Source organism: Dipteris shenzhenensis, chromosome 20 (genome assembly GCF_047967505.1).
Source record: "Dipteris shenzhenensis isolate YYH24624 ecotype China chromosome 20, Dip_SZ_1.0, whole genome shotgun sequence".
In the NCBI taxonomy this organism is placed as follows: Eukaryota; Viridiplantae; Streptophyta; class Polypodiopsida; order Gleicheniales; family Dipteridaceae; genus Dipteris; species Dipteris shenzhenensis.
In genome coordinates, this window is record NC_141615.1 from 52,823,507 (window position 1) to 52,839,549 (window position 16,043).

The 16,043-nt window shown below is 43.3% G+C and overlaps 1 protein-coding gene across 1 annotated transcript; it reads right to left on the minus strand.

The window, feature by feature from the left end:
- Positions 1-8,281: 8,281 nt before the first annotated feature.
- Positions 8,282-14,929, minus strand: LOC147889835 (pentatricopeptide repeat-containing protein At5g27110-like). The gene is made up of 4 exons (XM_087391324.1): positions 12,906-14,929; positions 10,013-10,194; positions 8,677-8,850; positions 8,282-8,448 (listed from the first exon to the last, which is right to left on the minus strand). The coding sequence occupies exons 1-4, from the start codon at positions 14,927-14,929 to the stop codon at positions 8,282-8,284; spliced, it is 2,547 nt and encodes an 848-aa protein (XP_087247450.1).
- Positions 14,930-16,043: the final 1,114 nt, after the last annotated feature.

Genomic DNA, 16,043 nt, shown 5'->3' on the forward strand with positions numbered 1-16,043 from the left:
GCTTCTTCTTCCATTCCAAACAAGACTGCAATAGGAGCTCCCTTTCTAGTGCAGCGCCATCCGCCAGAGCCCGTGCGGCTACTCAACCAACGAGCAGCAGCATCAAGCGACCTCAACAATGGCCTCCTCGACAGATTCCACAATGGAAGGCTGAGGCTTCAGTAGCTCCTTCAATAGGCAGCACCTACGAGCTGCTACGGGGGCTCCCCAACCAACGCCTCCTTGTGGAGGCTCTTTGACCAAAGGTGGGTTCTCAGCAACAGATTCGCGACCTCTCCATCAACACCCATGCGGCTCCAACGTTCTCCATGCTCAGCAACGACAGTCGACCACCTCTAATGCTCAACCATCGAAAAGGCTCACGGGCCTCTCCAAGTCACATAACACCGAACACGATGGAACCTCAGTGACGAAAATCCGTAGCAAACAAAATCTCCAAGATTCCATCGAATTTTCAACAAGATTCCGGCCACCCATAGACTCGAACCATAGTCTGCCACATGGCAGACCTTATCTGCCACATCATCGCCCTTGATCAGCATGCCACATCACCACATTATCCTGACACATGGTAGCCAACTATCACATCATCAACCTTGTCATCCTATCTACCACATCAGCAGCCCAACTTAGCTGACATGTCATCAGTGCCACATCATCCTACCATGTCACCACTACCACATCATCAGGACATGTCATCCTATCACATCATCAGGCCACTTCATCAGTGCCACATCATCACAACCACATCATCACTGCCACATCAGCATTACCATGTCACCTTGCTGACATCATCATCTGTGCCACTGCAGTAGTCCAATCAGCACTGACCTCTGCAGGCACACACAGTGTTTCACAATCACTTCGTGTGACCACTCCTGCCACCTCAGCACAGAGCTTCACAAGCACACCTCTTGCTAGGCATAGTGCCACCTCATCATTGCATGTGACTCACTGTGACACATCATCATTGAGCACCATTTGCACTCCTTTTGCCCCTCCACCTAGATCAAGTCATATCTCTTCATCCAGGAAGAATTTGAGGGCGCTCCAAAAAGAAAAGTCGCTTATTTTTTCATGCTCTATGCACTCGTCACATCATACACATATTTCAACGCAAGTTACACTCACATTTGAGCCTCACCTACAAAACCACTTCCTTCATGCACATTACATCGATGCATTTGACCTAGCACTTAAAAAGAACAAAAGAAAAGGAATTATTTGCTGTTCTTTAATCGATCGACGGTTGGTTTAAATCTAGATCAGAGTAGACTAGATCGCCATAGAGGGGACGCTTTGAATCTCCCCAAGTTGCCAATCTAAGCCATGCCCGAAATTCCTGACTAGTACCTACTCGGAGTCATTCCATACGCTCACATACGGTTTCACATCATTACATTACCTAAAACCTTACGTTCATCAGTTCAATGAGCAGACTTCAGAGTTCAGAGGCATTGTAGATTGATTCAGTCTGTAGATAGCATTTGATTTCACACACACATGCCACCATTGTAAAGCCTATTCGGCTAGCTCACGACATCATGCACATCATTTTCAGCCTTGTAAAGCCTCTTGGCTATTCCCGGCATCATTACCACAAGCCTTGTAATACAGATCAGATTTTATATACTGCAGTTCTATCTTCACCGACGATACATAGATTTCACTTGGCATAGACAGTGTATTTATAGTTGATTCATACAGAGATTTTCACGACACTTTTGAGTACATTTCTTGCACCATGGCGACTAGCAACCAAATCTGGAGGCATCTGCTAAGTTAGACAACTCCAATTATGGTACATGGAAATACCAAATGGAGACCATTCTTGTGCTTCAGGACAAATGGGAGTATGTCGATGGGTCTACACCTAGACCATTGGATAATCTAGCCACTAGTAGCTCTACTCCATCTGTTGTCACAGCACTAGCAACAGAATCTACATCGGGATCTACATCTACACAAACAGTTTTTGCACCAGTAGTAGATCTTGCCATTTCTCGAGCTCAAGCAGAATGGGATAAGAAAGATAATTATGCCTATCACCTGATCAAGCAGAATGTGCAAGATGTCATGCGAGGACAACTCAACACAGTCAAGACATCAAAAGAAGCATGGGATATGTTCGCAGCTCTCTACGAGTCCAAGAACACATCCAAGATTCTCACCCTGAGAAACCAGATCAACCAGAGTTTCTGCAATAGCCGTGAAACCGGTCATGCTTATGTACTCCGCATCAAAGACTACAACAATCAACTTGCAGCAGCAGGAGAGACTATGAACCTTGCAGAAATGGTTCAAGTAATCCTGAATGGACTAGGAGAGGGATACGAGAATCTGGTCCAAAGTATTGCCATCCAACAGCAAATTCCAACACTGGAAGAACTTCAATCAGTCCTACTTGGTGAAGAACTCAGGACTCAAGCCATCCAAGCACGCAAAGGTCATTCTAATGATCAGGCATTCACAGCTTCAGATAGAAGCAGAGGCAAAGGCAAAGGCAGAGGTAGATCATACCAGAAAAGTGGTCATCATCAACAAAATCAAAGTCAGAATCAGCATCAGCATCAGCATCTTCCTCAGCAACATCAGAATTAGCAAAGAGAAAATCATTCTAATCGAGGAAGATTCCAAGGACGAGGGAATGCATCCACCAACATGTCAAACATCTAGTGCAACTACTGTCACAAGTTTGGACACTATGAAAGAGATTGCCACAAGAAGCAGTATGACCAAGGCAGTCAATCCACCAGCAGTAATCGAGGGAATTCCCGAGGCAGAGGAAATCATCGTGGTGGACATTCTAGTCACAATCATTTTGCAAATGAACATGGAAATATGTTTCTTGCAAGCGAGGAATTACATTAGACTGATACAATGTACTCAGACACTGATTTCAATCCCAAAGAGGATTTTAGTTATCAAGTCGACCAAGTGGAATAGGATCCTTGGTATATCGACAGCGGTGCATCATCTCATATGACAAATCATCAGGAATGGTTCACATAAATGAAGCCATTAGAAGGTCAAAAAAATGTCATCTACACAGTAGATAATACACCGAATCCAGTCCAAGGGACATGTGTTATCCCTATGAATAATTTCACTGGTACAAAAGGATTAGTCAAAGATGTGCTCTATGTTCCGAAGCTCAGCAAGAACCTTTTGTCAGTAGGTCAAATGACAGAACATAATTACAAAGTCATCTTCGATGGTGATGAATGCACTATCAGAGACAAATCCAAAAGATGTCAGCTAGTAGCAAAAGGTGTCAAGGAAGGACGCTTATACAGAATGCTAGCTATAGTACCAGATAAGCATGCCATGTCAGTTCAACAGCAACAGATGCCACTATCTGCAAAATGGCACAAGAGATATGGTCATGTCAATTTCAAGTACTTGTTAGATCTCAGGAATCAGAATATGGCAATTGGGATTCCGAAGCTACAGTTTCTTGGAAAAGTTTATGAAGCATGCTGCTTCGGCAAACAAAAGCGAATCAACTTTATTAGAAGTACCTCTCGTGCACGAGGTATTCTTGATTTGATACATACAGATGTATGGGGTTATGCCCAAACCCGCAGCATTAATGGTTCACTTTATTACTTAACCTTCATCGATGACTACAGCAGATATTGTTGGGTCTACTTTCTGAAAGAGAAATCTGAAGTGTTTTCCAGATTTCAAGAATTCAAAGCCATGGTAGAAAACCAAACAGGCAGAAAGATCAAGGTCATGAGATCAGACAGAGGAGATGAATACATGTCTTCAGCATTCATGAACTTTTGCAAAAATCATGGCACACAAAGACAATTCACATGTGCAGATACTCCTCAGCAAAATGCAAGAGCTAAAAGGAAGAATGGGACTTTAGTAGACAGTGCTAGAGAAATGCTTAGTGAAAAGCATCTTTTGAATCAGTATTGGGTAGAAGCAATAGCTACAACTAACTTCTTGCTTAATCGGCTTCCTACCAAACCAATACAGGGTATGACTCCTTATGAAGCATTCACTAGACACAAGCCACGCATTGGGCATCTCCGCATATTTGGTTGCATAGCATATGCCCACATACATGATGATCATCACAGGAAATTGGATGTGAAGTCACGCAAATGCATCATGGTTGGCTACAGTGAAGAAAGCAAAGCATACAAATTGTATGATCCCATCAACCGCAAGGTCATTATCTCCAGAGATGTAATCTTTGATGAGGAATCAGAATGGAAAACCTCACCTGCACAGGAGATAGAAGCATCGACTTCACAGTCATCTACAGAACAGGTTGATGAAGAAGAGCAAGAATTGCCAGCAACACCCCAAGCAGAGCCACAGCAGCTCAAATGGTCTACTAGGGAAAGCAGACCACCAGCCAGATTGACATCTGCTTAGAAAGGCAAAGCAATTCAGGTGGAAACCACCAACTATGCTCTTATGACTACCATCATGGCTACAGAAGAGCCAGTGTACTTACAAGCACCCAGAAGTTGGTACAGTAGAATTAACAAGTAATTTGCTGATTTGGGATACATGAAGTCCAATGCAGATCATACTCTCTACTATAAAGTTCAAGGGGAAGACATTACTATTGCACTTTTGTACGTAGATGATCTGATTGTGACAAGAAGCAAGGATAGCTTCATCAGAAAATTAAAACAAGACTTATCTGCAGAGTTCAACATGAAAGATCTTGGACTTATGCACTATTGTCTTGGAATTGAGTTCTGGAGAGATTCAGATAGCACATTCATGAGTCAGCTCAAGTATGTTGACAGTCTCCTAAAGAAGTTTCATATGGCAGATTGCAAGATTGCAGCCACTCCCATGGAACAGAGTTTGAAACTTACTAAAGATTCAGAAAAGCCTATAGTCAATGATAGATACTACAGGCAGCTCATCGAATCTCTTATATATCTAACAATCACATGGCCAGATATTTGTTATGCAGTAAGCTCACTAGCATAGTTTATGGCAAATTCAAAACAGTCTCACTGGAATGCAGCCAAAAGAGTCTTGAGATACATCAGAGGTACAAGACAGTTTGGGATAGAATACAGAGGAAGTCATCCACGGTTGCATGGATACTGTGACAGTGACTATGCTGGAGATCATGAGACCAGGAGATCGACATAGGGATATGCATTTTTCCTTGGTCAAGGTGCTATATCATGGTTGTCAAACAAACAGCCAACTGTTTCTTTGTCTTCGACTGAAGCAGAATATAGAGCACTCACTGCAGGTGCATGTGAGGCTATATGGCTCAGAAGACTATTGTCAGAAATAGATTACTTTGATGAGTCAAAGCCAACAACAATATACTGTGATAATCAATCGGCTCAAGCATTGGCCAAAAATCTAGTATATCACTCCAAGACAAAGCACATTGATGTCAAAGAGCACTTCATCAGAGAAAGAGTGTTACTTGGTGACATCACACTGTAGCATTGTGATAGCAAAGAAAATGTTGCAGAGATCTTTACCAAACCACTCAGTAAAGAGCTATTCAAGAAACACCGACTAGCTCTTGGTTTGACGCAGAGGAAGGACATTCCCATTAAAGGGGTGTGATGGAATGTAATGCTCAGTCCTTCTTCGATTCCCCAGAATCATCATCTTGAGGGAAGGCCTACTTCATGATGTTGATCTTGAGGGAAGGTGTTGAAAGTTCACGCTCAACATCATGTGATCGTGTGCATAGCACCATCACGTGATCATATGTGCATAGCACTGACCTTATAGAGTGCTATAAAGGAAAGGGTTAGATCCCCTAACCCTAACCCTAAAAGGGTTTGTATATATTCTATTTTTTCAACTAAATCTAGTGTACAGTTAGTCATTTGTGGTGTGCTCTCTAGCTGTGCCCTCTCTCCTCATCTCCACTCTTCTCCTCTCCCCTCTTCATATTTTGTCAAAGAGAAAATATGAGCATCAATGACTACCACATGAAGGTGAAGAAGATTGCAGATGCACTTGCTTCCATTGGGTCGCTAGTGAAAGATGATGATTTAGTTTCTGTGACCTTGAATTGTCTAGGAAAAAATTACGCATAGTTTCGGACATCCATTGCCATCCATGAGAATTTTCTTGATTTTTGGGAGTTGATTGCTCTTCTAATTTCTAAAGAGTAGAGAAATGGTGGTGCATCTTCTTCAGGAGAAACTTCAAAAGAAACTGTCTTCTACTCAAATGCTGGAAGAGGTAGAGGCAGAGATGGACCAGGCCGGTCTAGAGGCTGTGGCAGAAATCAGAATATGTAGCAAATTCAAGAAAACCAGTCCTATGGAGGAGGACGTGGTATTCTTAGAGGCAGGGAGAGCCAAAGAGGTCATGGTGGATGGCAGGGAGGCCAAAATGCAAATAGCAATGTTGAATGCTACTACTGTGGTAAAATGGGTCATATGGTTAAAGACTGCTATAAAAAGCAGAATGACATCATGATTGGAAAATTGCAACAAGGCCATCATGCATCCTCTAGTAGACAGGGGGATGATAGAAATAAGCATCTCTTTATGGTGCAGCACATGACCAATTCTATGACAAGTGCAGAAGAAGGCAATGATGTGTGGTATGTTGACTCACGTGCATCAAACCACATGACAAGTCATGCAGAATGGATGCAAGATGCAAGGAAAATGGAAAGACCAGGATTTGTGGAGACTGGTGATGATACTACACATCCTATTGTGCAGATGGTAAAATTCCTTTATCTATGCAGGTTTCTATTGGTCAAATGGTTGAGTAGGGCTTGCAGGTTAGATTTAATCCTCATGGATGCTTTGTTGAGGATATGAAAAATAAAGGTCGCTTGATAGCAAAAGGGAAGAAGAAGGGTAGGATGTTCACATTGGATGCGGACATGCATGAATTGAGTGCAGCAATGTTTGCACATGGGACTGGTGTAGTTGTAGATATTGATATCTGGCATAAACGCGTTGGTCATGTTAATGTATAGTGACTGAAATTAATGTAGGCCCAAAATATTGTTGCAAGATTGCCTAAGTTCAAGGTTGCAAAAATGCATAAGGTATGTGAAGCCTGTCAATTTGGAAAACAGGTAAGGAAACCATTTTCTAGACATGTTCAAGAGAGTAAGAGGCCATTGCCTCAAGACAAGAATGCAATTGGCTGCAAGTGGGTTTATAAGGTGAAGCAAAATGCAGATGGTTCTGTGAATAGATACAAGGCAAGATTAGTTGTCAAGGGGTATGCACAGACATGACATTGATTATGAAGAAACATTCAGTCTGGTTGCAAGGATGGCAACCATAAGAGCAGTCATTGCTATGGCTGCATCAAAGGGATGGTCTTTACATCAGATGGATGTAAAGAATGCTTTCTTGCATGGTCATTTGCAAGAAGAGGTCTATATGGAGCAACCACCACGTTATGTTCATGCTGTTCATCCTGAGTTTGTTTGCAGGTTGAAGAAAGCCTTGTATGGCTTGAAGCAAGCACCCAGAGCATGGTCTGATAAGATAGGACAGTATCTTGTCACTATTGGTTTTCATATTTCCAAGGTAGATTTATCACTTTATGTGATAAAAACAGAGAAAGGCATTATGTTGCTTGTCATTTATGTCGATGATTTGATCATCACAGGTGATAGTGATGAAGATATCCTTCATGTGAAAATGCTATTGAAGTAGAAGTTTGAGATGAAGGATTTGGGAGAGCTGCATTACTTCTTGGGCATTTAGGTAATTAGATCCACAAGTGGGATATGGCTCTTGCAGAGGCAGTATGGATTGGGCATGTTGTCCAAATATGGGATGATAGCCTGTAAGCCTATTTAAGTTCCTTTGGAGCAGAATGTGAAGTTGAGCGCAGATGCAGGTGAGCTTCTGGAAGACCCTACTATGTACAAACGCATAGTAGGAAGTTTGATTTATATGACTATTACCAGGCCAAATTTGAGCTATGATGTTGGTTTGGTAAGTCAGTTTATGCAAGCTCCAAGGAAACCGCATTTGGATGCAGCTAGACGCATACTGAGGTATGTGAAGTCCACATTGCAGTATGGACTATTTTATGAGACTGGGGTTCAGATACAGTTGCATGGGTACACTAATGCTAATTGGGCTGGTAGTATTTCTAATAGACGATCTACCAATGGATATGTGTTCTCTTTTGGGCTTGGCATTGTACCATTAGAAAAAAAAGGGAACTCATTTTGGGACCTTGAGAGAAATTCACAATTTCTTCTTTTTTCTTTCCTCTAAAATAATAAAATATGACATAATCCCGTTGACATACGATGCAGAGTTTGATATTTTTGACATCACCGATGCGTTTGGAGCGGCCAAAACCCTCGGAATGACTTTTGAACACAAAAACGAGCACTTGGAGGTCCAAAAGACCACTCGTGCAATTGAATGCGATTTGATAGATTGGCACCCGCTCCAAACGCGTCGATGATGTCAAAAATATCAAACTCGGCATCGTATGCTGAAAATATCAAACTCGGCATCATATGTGCCGAGTTTGATATTTTTGACATCACCGACGAGTTTGAAGCAGCCCAAAACCCTCGGAATGACATTTGAAACACAAAAAACGAGCACCCAGAGGTCCAAAAGACCACTCGTGCAATTGAATGTGATTTGATAGGTTGACACCTTGCCAACCTATCAAATCGCATTCAATTACACAAGTGCTTTTCTGAGCCTTTTTTACCTTTTTCAAATCTCCGAGTGAGCGTTTTCGGTGTCAAATCGCATTCAATTGCACGAGTAGTTTTTCGAACCCTTTGGCCTTTTCCGAGCCTCCACGTATCCGTTTTCAATGTTTCAAAAGTCCTGAGGGTTTTGGCTCGCTCTGGACGCACTGGTGATGTCAAAAATACCAACTCTGCACCATATGTAAGATATATTAAAGTAGCTTAAGTATCCTTATTAAATAAGGACTCGGCAGTATTTCTTTTTTTTCATTTTTTCAACGTTACGTTGGCCCTCCTTTGATTGGTGGAGGGCTATTTTCCTTCTGGACTAAAAGGCCCCAAAATGAGCTCTGATTTTTCCTAATGAGCAAAACCAACATACCTTTCTTAAGATACTTCCCAACAATCTACTAATCATGCCACACTTTTCTCCTTCTTTGAATGACTTGGTGTGACTATGACATTCGGATGCATAGTTCATCCAACTGGGCTAGCTGATGTAATTGTCTCCTAATTGCTTATACTTCCCCAAGTTGATGTTGTATACCTGCTTGGAGACTCCGGACTAAGAACTCCAATGGTACCACCGCTTCCAAGCTAAAAGCCTTTCTAAAAGGTGTCAAATTAGTGGTTAGCTTGTAAGCTGGGCGATAAGGCCACAGCGGAACACCTACGATTTGTGCTCACCATCTTTGTAAGTATAACTTGAAAGTTTTATTTGTTGACTTGGCATGTCCGTTTGATATCCCAATCCCTTTGATGTATTCTCACCATCTTTTGTGAGTATCAACTTAAAAGTTTTATTGGTCGACTTGGCGCATCCGTTGCACCAAGGATAGTATGTCATAGCAACTCAATGTATGACCATGAACTATTTGGTCAACAACTCAAAAACTTCAGTCATTGAAACACTCAATGGACCAGCCATATCTGTAAAATTATCTTTTCAAAGGGAAACGTCGCAATGGTTCAAGCCGAGTTATCTCTCAAGGCTTTGGCCTCTACACATTTATTAGTATAAGCTGTAGCTTCCAGAATGCACTTATTCTGTGTATGCTGAGTTATATTCTTGAAAGGACCCATGTAATATAAGAACCATCTTTGTAATTCTTCCCATGGTTGACTCGGCTGCAATGCCATGTGATCCTACGAAAGTAATCTTCTGTTCTTTGACAGACACCACATTCCATAGTCTACCCATTTAGAAGCATAATCTGTGCCTTCCAAAATGTATTCACTCTATGTTTACCGAGCTGTATTCATGAAAGGACCCATGTAATCGGGTAGTGATTGGGCGCATTGTTGGCCTTACTTCAGGCTTTGTGTTCTTGTTTTCCATCTTCATTCACTTACTGCTTTGCCACCTTTGATGAAGGCCGATTTCCCATCTTTCTTGGCACTCGTACTTTTTCCAGTTCAGCCATTGTTGGCCCACAGTGGCTCTAACTCTAGCTCTTGTGAGGACCAGCACCGTCAAGGAAGGAAACCAGTAATCGAGCGCTACTGGTAGCACAGCCTGATCAGTGTTTCTAAGCCTGATCACAAACGAGATCAATAACAGAGCGCTGCTTGTGCTCAGCCCAATCAGTCTGTCTAGGCCTCTCCTCTATGGTTTCCCAGAGGTAGCTCGTCGCCTAACAAGTGCTACCGTCACTCCAGTAGACTGTCTACACATGTCGAATTTTAAAGAGGATATATCTACAGCCCTTTGTGTGGTTAACTCAAGTCATGCTCTCTGGGCCCCGACTATGTCAAATCCCCTTGCTGCTTCTAGGTCAGGTCACTAGGGTGGAGGAAGTCTATGATTGTCCTTTAGTTGGACTCTAATTTGACCCTCCTAGTTTTGCCTCTGCAATCGAAGGAGCCAGTCTCTCCCATGCGGCATGGGACGCCCTCTCCTCATCTCGTCTCTGAAAGTGGCCAATCGAGACCCTCAAGGAGTGTAGAAGATAATCTCCCATATGCCTTATATGCAACTGGATGACTCCAAATCTTATATGCCCACGTAACGATAGGTCTGTGATTGGGGTCCAGGCAAGTTTATCCCTGGAAGACTGACCATCCAGGACTGGTAGGAGGGGTTTTCCACTCCAGCTTAGCTCCTTGGTTACCACTGATGCCCTGGTGGAGCAGAGCCCAATATACCTTGGACCTCATTTGTCTTTCTTAATCCTTTGGTAACAAAGTTGCAGTGGGTGATATGGAGATGATACATCGCATACCGAGGTATTCATTAGCTGTGCTTCCAAGGCCTCCCCAAGGAGTACAAATCTATTTTTTCTTCTATCATGGCCTGTTTTGGCTAAGACACCAACCACAGCAACCTTGGTACTCTCAGACAACGGAACCCTGAAGGTGCTGCTGATTGTAGATGACCCAGATACCCTAAGGGAGGTACTTCTAGATGCTCCTATAGGATGAAAAATCCTTCAAATTCCAGATATATTCATTGACTCCATGACAATGGCTCTGACACCAATTGAAGGTCCATTGAATCAAAGACTAGGATCAGAAACAAAAAATGCGGCCTGGCCAAACACATGAGCTTCACAATGGAGGCCTTGAAGAAGTGTGCCAATCGTTTCCATGCTTTTTGCAAAGTGCCACTATCCAAGTACTGATTAACAGGACCATGGCTCAAGCCCTCACGCCAATATATAGGCTCTGTGCTCGACGCGTTCAAGTCCCAAAGAGACACAGTGACTGCTAATGCAATCCCATTCTATTTTCTCAAGGAAAAATGAAAAAAATTGTCTTAAGACAAAAGACCATCATGATCAAGCCTTGTGGGAGGGCAAATAGGAATATCCTTTGGCAAATTTCAGCACATCCAAACACATTGAGGTTCATCAATGTCCCCTTCCCTAGTCTTCCTGGAACCTTTCTGTCCAATGTCTTCCTGGAACCTTTCTGTCCAATCAGCGCCAGCGTATATAGCCTCAATTTGCATCAGCATAATACCTTAAAAGAAGTCCCTCATGAACCCATGCTGCAGTTGTCCCTTTAAACAAATCAGGATCTTCTCAAAACCTTCAGTCGCTGGTTGACTCTCTTGAGTCTGGAAGCAGACAAGTTCACCCTGAACGCTCAGCAGATGCTGTCAGCTAACTACCAGAATTGCTTGACTGGAGCCTGCCCCACTCCACTCAAGAGATCATCAACATTTGCCTTGCTTAAATAACGGGCACCAGTCCTCTCTTCTTAGCACAGCACAGACCATTGTCGGCCTGGCCCCAAAGGAGAAAAGCACTGGTACGTAAATAATGCATTATTGTCACCATTAACCGCCACAAGAACACTTACTGATTGTAATTGTGGAGTTGACTTAGCACATAACATTGTACCATACACAAACTGGCCATTTCTTATGACACATGACTCAAGTGCTTGACACGTTCAAGTCCCAAAGAGACAGACGTGGCTGCTAATGCAATCCCAACCTAATCCTGTTTTCTCAAGGGAGACTCAAACAACAGATTGTCATCACCAAGCCTTGTGGGAGGGGAAGGAGAATATCCTCATATCGAGCACATTGAAGTTCCAATGTCCCCTTCCCAAAATCACTGCCAGCATATATAGCCTCGATTTGCATCAGCATAATACATTAAAAACCAATGCATGATTGGAATGGCAGTTGTGCCTTTAAACAGATCAGGATCTTCTCAAAACCTTCATGTGGCTTGTTGATTCCTTAAAGTGTGGAAGAAGATAAGTTAGCCCTGAAAGCTAACTCAACAGAATTGCTTGACTCGGGCCTGCCCCATTCCACTCAAGAGAACATCAAGATTTGCCTTGCTTAATTTATGGGCACCGTACCTCTCTTGTTAGCACAGCAGACACTGTTGTGGAACGACCCCAAAGGAGAAAAGCATGGTATGTACATAAAGCATTATTGTCACCAACAATCCCACAACAACACTTTAGCCACTGTAATTCTGAAGGTGCTTAGATCTCAGCACATAATATTGTGCCATGAACAAACTGGCCATTTCTTATGACACATGGATATCCCTTAGGGGTATTGATTAGGGCATAAGTAGTAGCCAACTTATCTTTGTGCCCAAACAGTGTCATCCTCCTTTTACTCTGTAACATAGTCCAAACCAAGCATCTATCTTCCTCCTGCACTTGAAAATGTATTTCAGCTTTGTGTATCTTTGCCCCTACCCCCATCAAAACCGCATGAATGCCAGTCCATCAAATCTATCCTGCCTTCCTTCCATGCTATGGCATTTTGTCTCATTACCCCTCTTGCAGGTAAGCATCAGCATATATGTCTGCCATCAAGACGTATGGAGCAGGTAGTTTTTCATCTAGTCTCACAACATTCTCAAAGGCATGCCTTCCAACACCTACATTCTTCCACTTTCGACAAGCACCCAGCACAGTCAACCAGGCTATGACATCAGGATGGGAAGGCATCTTCTCCACTATTGCCACTGCCTCCTCTACTCGGCCTGCACGACTGAGAAGATCAATTACACAAGTATAGTGCTCCATAGCTGGGACAATGCCATAGAAGTTTCTCATAGCCTGAAAACACTCTTGGCCCTTGTCCACGAGACCCACATGACTGCATAGAGTAAGAACGCTAAGAAATGTGGACCAATTTGGCTCTACATCTTCTTGCCTCATCCTCTCGAAGAAGTGAAACACAAGTTCACGCTCTCCCTGACGGGCATACCCTGCAATCAATGCACTAAATGCAACAACACCCCTTGTGGGCAATCCATCAAACAGAAGTTGGGCATCAACCATGCTCCCACATTTAGCATACAAGTCAATAAGAGTACTTGCCACAATTGCAGTACTCTCAAATTCCGCCCTACTAATTTCAAAATGCAATTCCTTTCCGGTATCAAGAGCTGCTGTGTTGCTACATGCTTTCAGAATGGCAACAAACGTAGCTGTACTTGGTGACAGACCTTGCTCTTGCATTTGTGCATAAAGTCTAAAAGCCTCCTCATTTTCATCCTCCTCAGCATATCCCAAAATCATGGTAGTCCATGTAAACACATCATGGTGAGGCAATTCATCGAAGACACGCCGTGCGTCCTCCATACTTCCACATTTCGCATACATTTTCACCACAGTAGTTTCCAAAAACATATCTGACTCAAAGACACTCTTGACTGCTTGGGAGTGGATGGCTCTACCTTTTACCAGGCACTCTGATTTTGTGGAGTCCCTATCAGAAATTGTCCAATCTTCTAGTGATGCCAGGCTACTGCAAGCTGACAATGCACCAAGAAAGGTTCGATGATTTGGTCGGACGCCTTCCTTGTGCATCTGTACATACAGATCCAACGCCAATGTACCCTCTTCTTGCTCAGCATACCCCAGGACCATGGTATTCCATGTAGCCACATTCCGCTCAGGCAATTTGTCAAAGACCCATCTCGCATCCTTCACACTCCCACAGTTTGCATACATGTCCACCAAGGTGGTTCCCACAAACACATTCAATGCAAAGCTACTCCGTACTACTTGGGAGTGGATTGCTCTACCTTTTGCCAGACATCCTGCTTTTGCAGATCTCCCATCAAATTGTTTCTCCTCTGCCAGGGTACTGCAAGCCTTCAATGTGCCCACAAAGGTTCGAGCATCCGGTTGGACACCTTCCCAATGCATCCGCCCATAGAACTCCAAAGCCAGCATACTTTCTTCTTGCTCGGCATACCCCAGGATCATGGTAGTCCACGTAAATACATCACGGCAAGACAACTCATCGAAGACACGCTGTGCACCCTCCATGCTCCCACATTTTGTATACAAGTTTATCAAGGTGGTTCCCACGAACACATCTGACTCGAAGCCACCCTTGAGAACTTGAGAGTGTATGCCTCTACCTTTAGCCAGGCATTCTGCTTTTGCAAATTTTGCATTAACTTGTTTCCTCCCTTCTAAAGCTACCAAGCTACTGCAAGCCATCAAGGCAGCAACTAAGGTTCGACCATCAGGTTGGACACCTTTTTCGTGCATCCGTGCATACAACTCTAAAGCTCGTGCACCCTCTTGCTGCTTGGCATACCCCAGGATAATAATATTCCACGACACCACATTGGGGTTCGATATGCTGTCAAACACACGGCGGGCCTCCATCAGGCTACCACGATTAGCATACATGTGCATCAAACTGTTTGCTTTATGTACAGGAAGTTCATTCAAGCGCTCCACCGTAATCGACCCCAGCGGAGGTAACCTCATGAGGACAGAATGTCCCTCTCTGCGTACACCAAAGGAATGGCTGTGGAGAGGCAGCGAGGCCATAATTCATTAAGATGACAGCAAAGAGCCACCTTACATAAAGATGTGGAAGTGGCGCTGAGTACAACTTCATTGGATTAAAGGCACTAAAGGAGGATAACCTGAAGCTGTGGCATTTTGTTCATTTACATGAAGCTACCCATGGGCCATTGGGCTACAAAACCGCTTCCAAACTACCCACCTTCCACGATACTGCCTCGTAGATGAGCAATGTTCCTGTCTTTGAGTTTGACATGGTGTTTTTTTCCACATGCTTGCTAAATTCTCGATTCGAGAATGCCCATTGACATTGTCCGTCGTGTTTGAAGGGGCATGAGTTGTGTCTCCCAGGTTTGTTGATTATCTAACGTATCCTTTTGGCTTAGCATTATATGTTGTATGTTTGGCTTTATTTAGTCAAGTGGAGATAGCCTAATTTAATCAAAATTTATATTCTTCTCTAGGTTTCTTAATTTAATCAAAATTTACTTGAGCTTATGCCTTTCTCAATGTTTGCCTTGTTTGATTTTTGGAGCCCTAAGTCAGCAACATGTATTCTAATTTTAGTTGTCAAAAAGGAAGATCAAAAGTATTAGGTGAAGTTCGAATGAGTTCTTTCTCTAATCTTGTCATTAACCTTATCCAACTTCTTGAAAAAACCCGAATCTCTCTTCTTATAGTTTCCAATCAATTATCAATGTCACCTTTGATGCTTTTCCTCATCTCCCCCTACCACCTTTTCTCTCTGAGTGGGGAGGGGAATGAAAAAGGGGCTACCAAGCACCTATTTTCATCCCCTCCCTCTCCCTCCCAATGTATTGTATACACATCACACATATAATATAGCTCATGCCCCCCACCATACAACCCCACACCTAGATGACCCAGATCCCCACCATACAATTCCTTACACCCATCATACAACGCCCCAGCCCCACCCCTATAAGACAATCACTTCTATACAACCCTATAGCCCCATGACTTGGTGGGGGGAGGGGGATGAAAAAGGGGCTCCATATGAGCCCCTAGGTCCCTCTCCCTCTCCCTCTCCCTCTCCCTCCCCCTCTCTCTCTCTCCCTACTTTCATCCTTCTCCCTTGCCCATGACCCACCTTTGTTCTCTCCGAGGGGAGGGATGA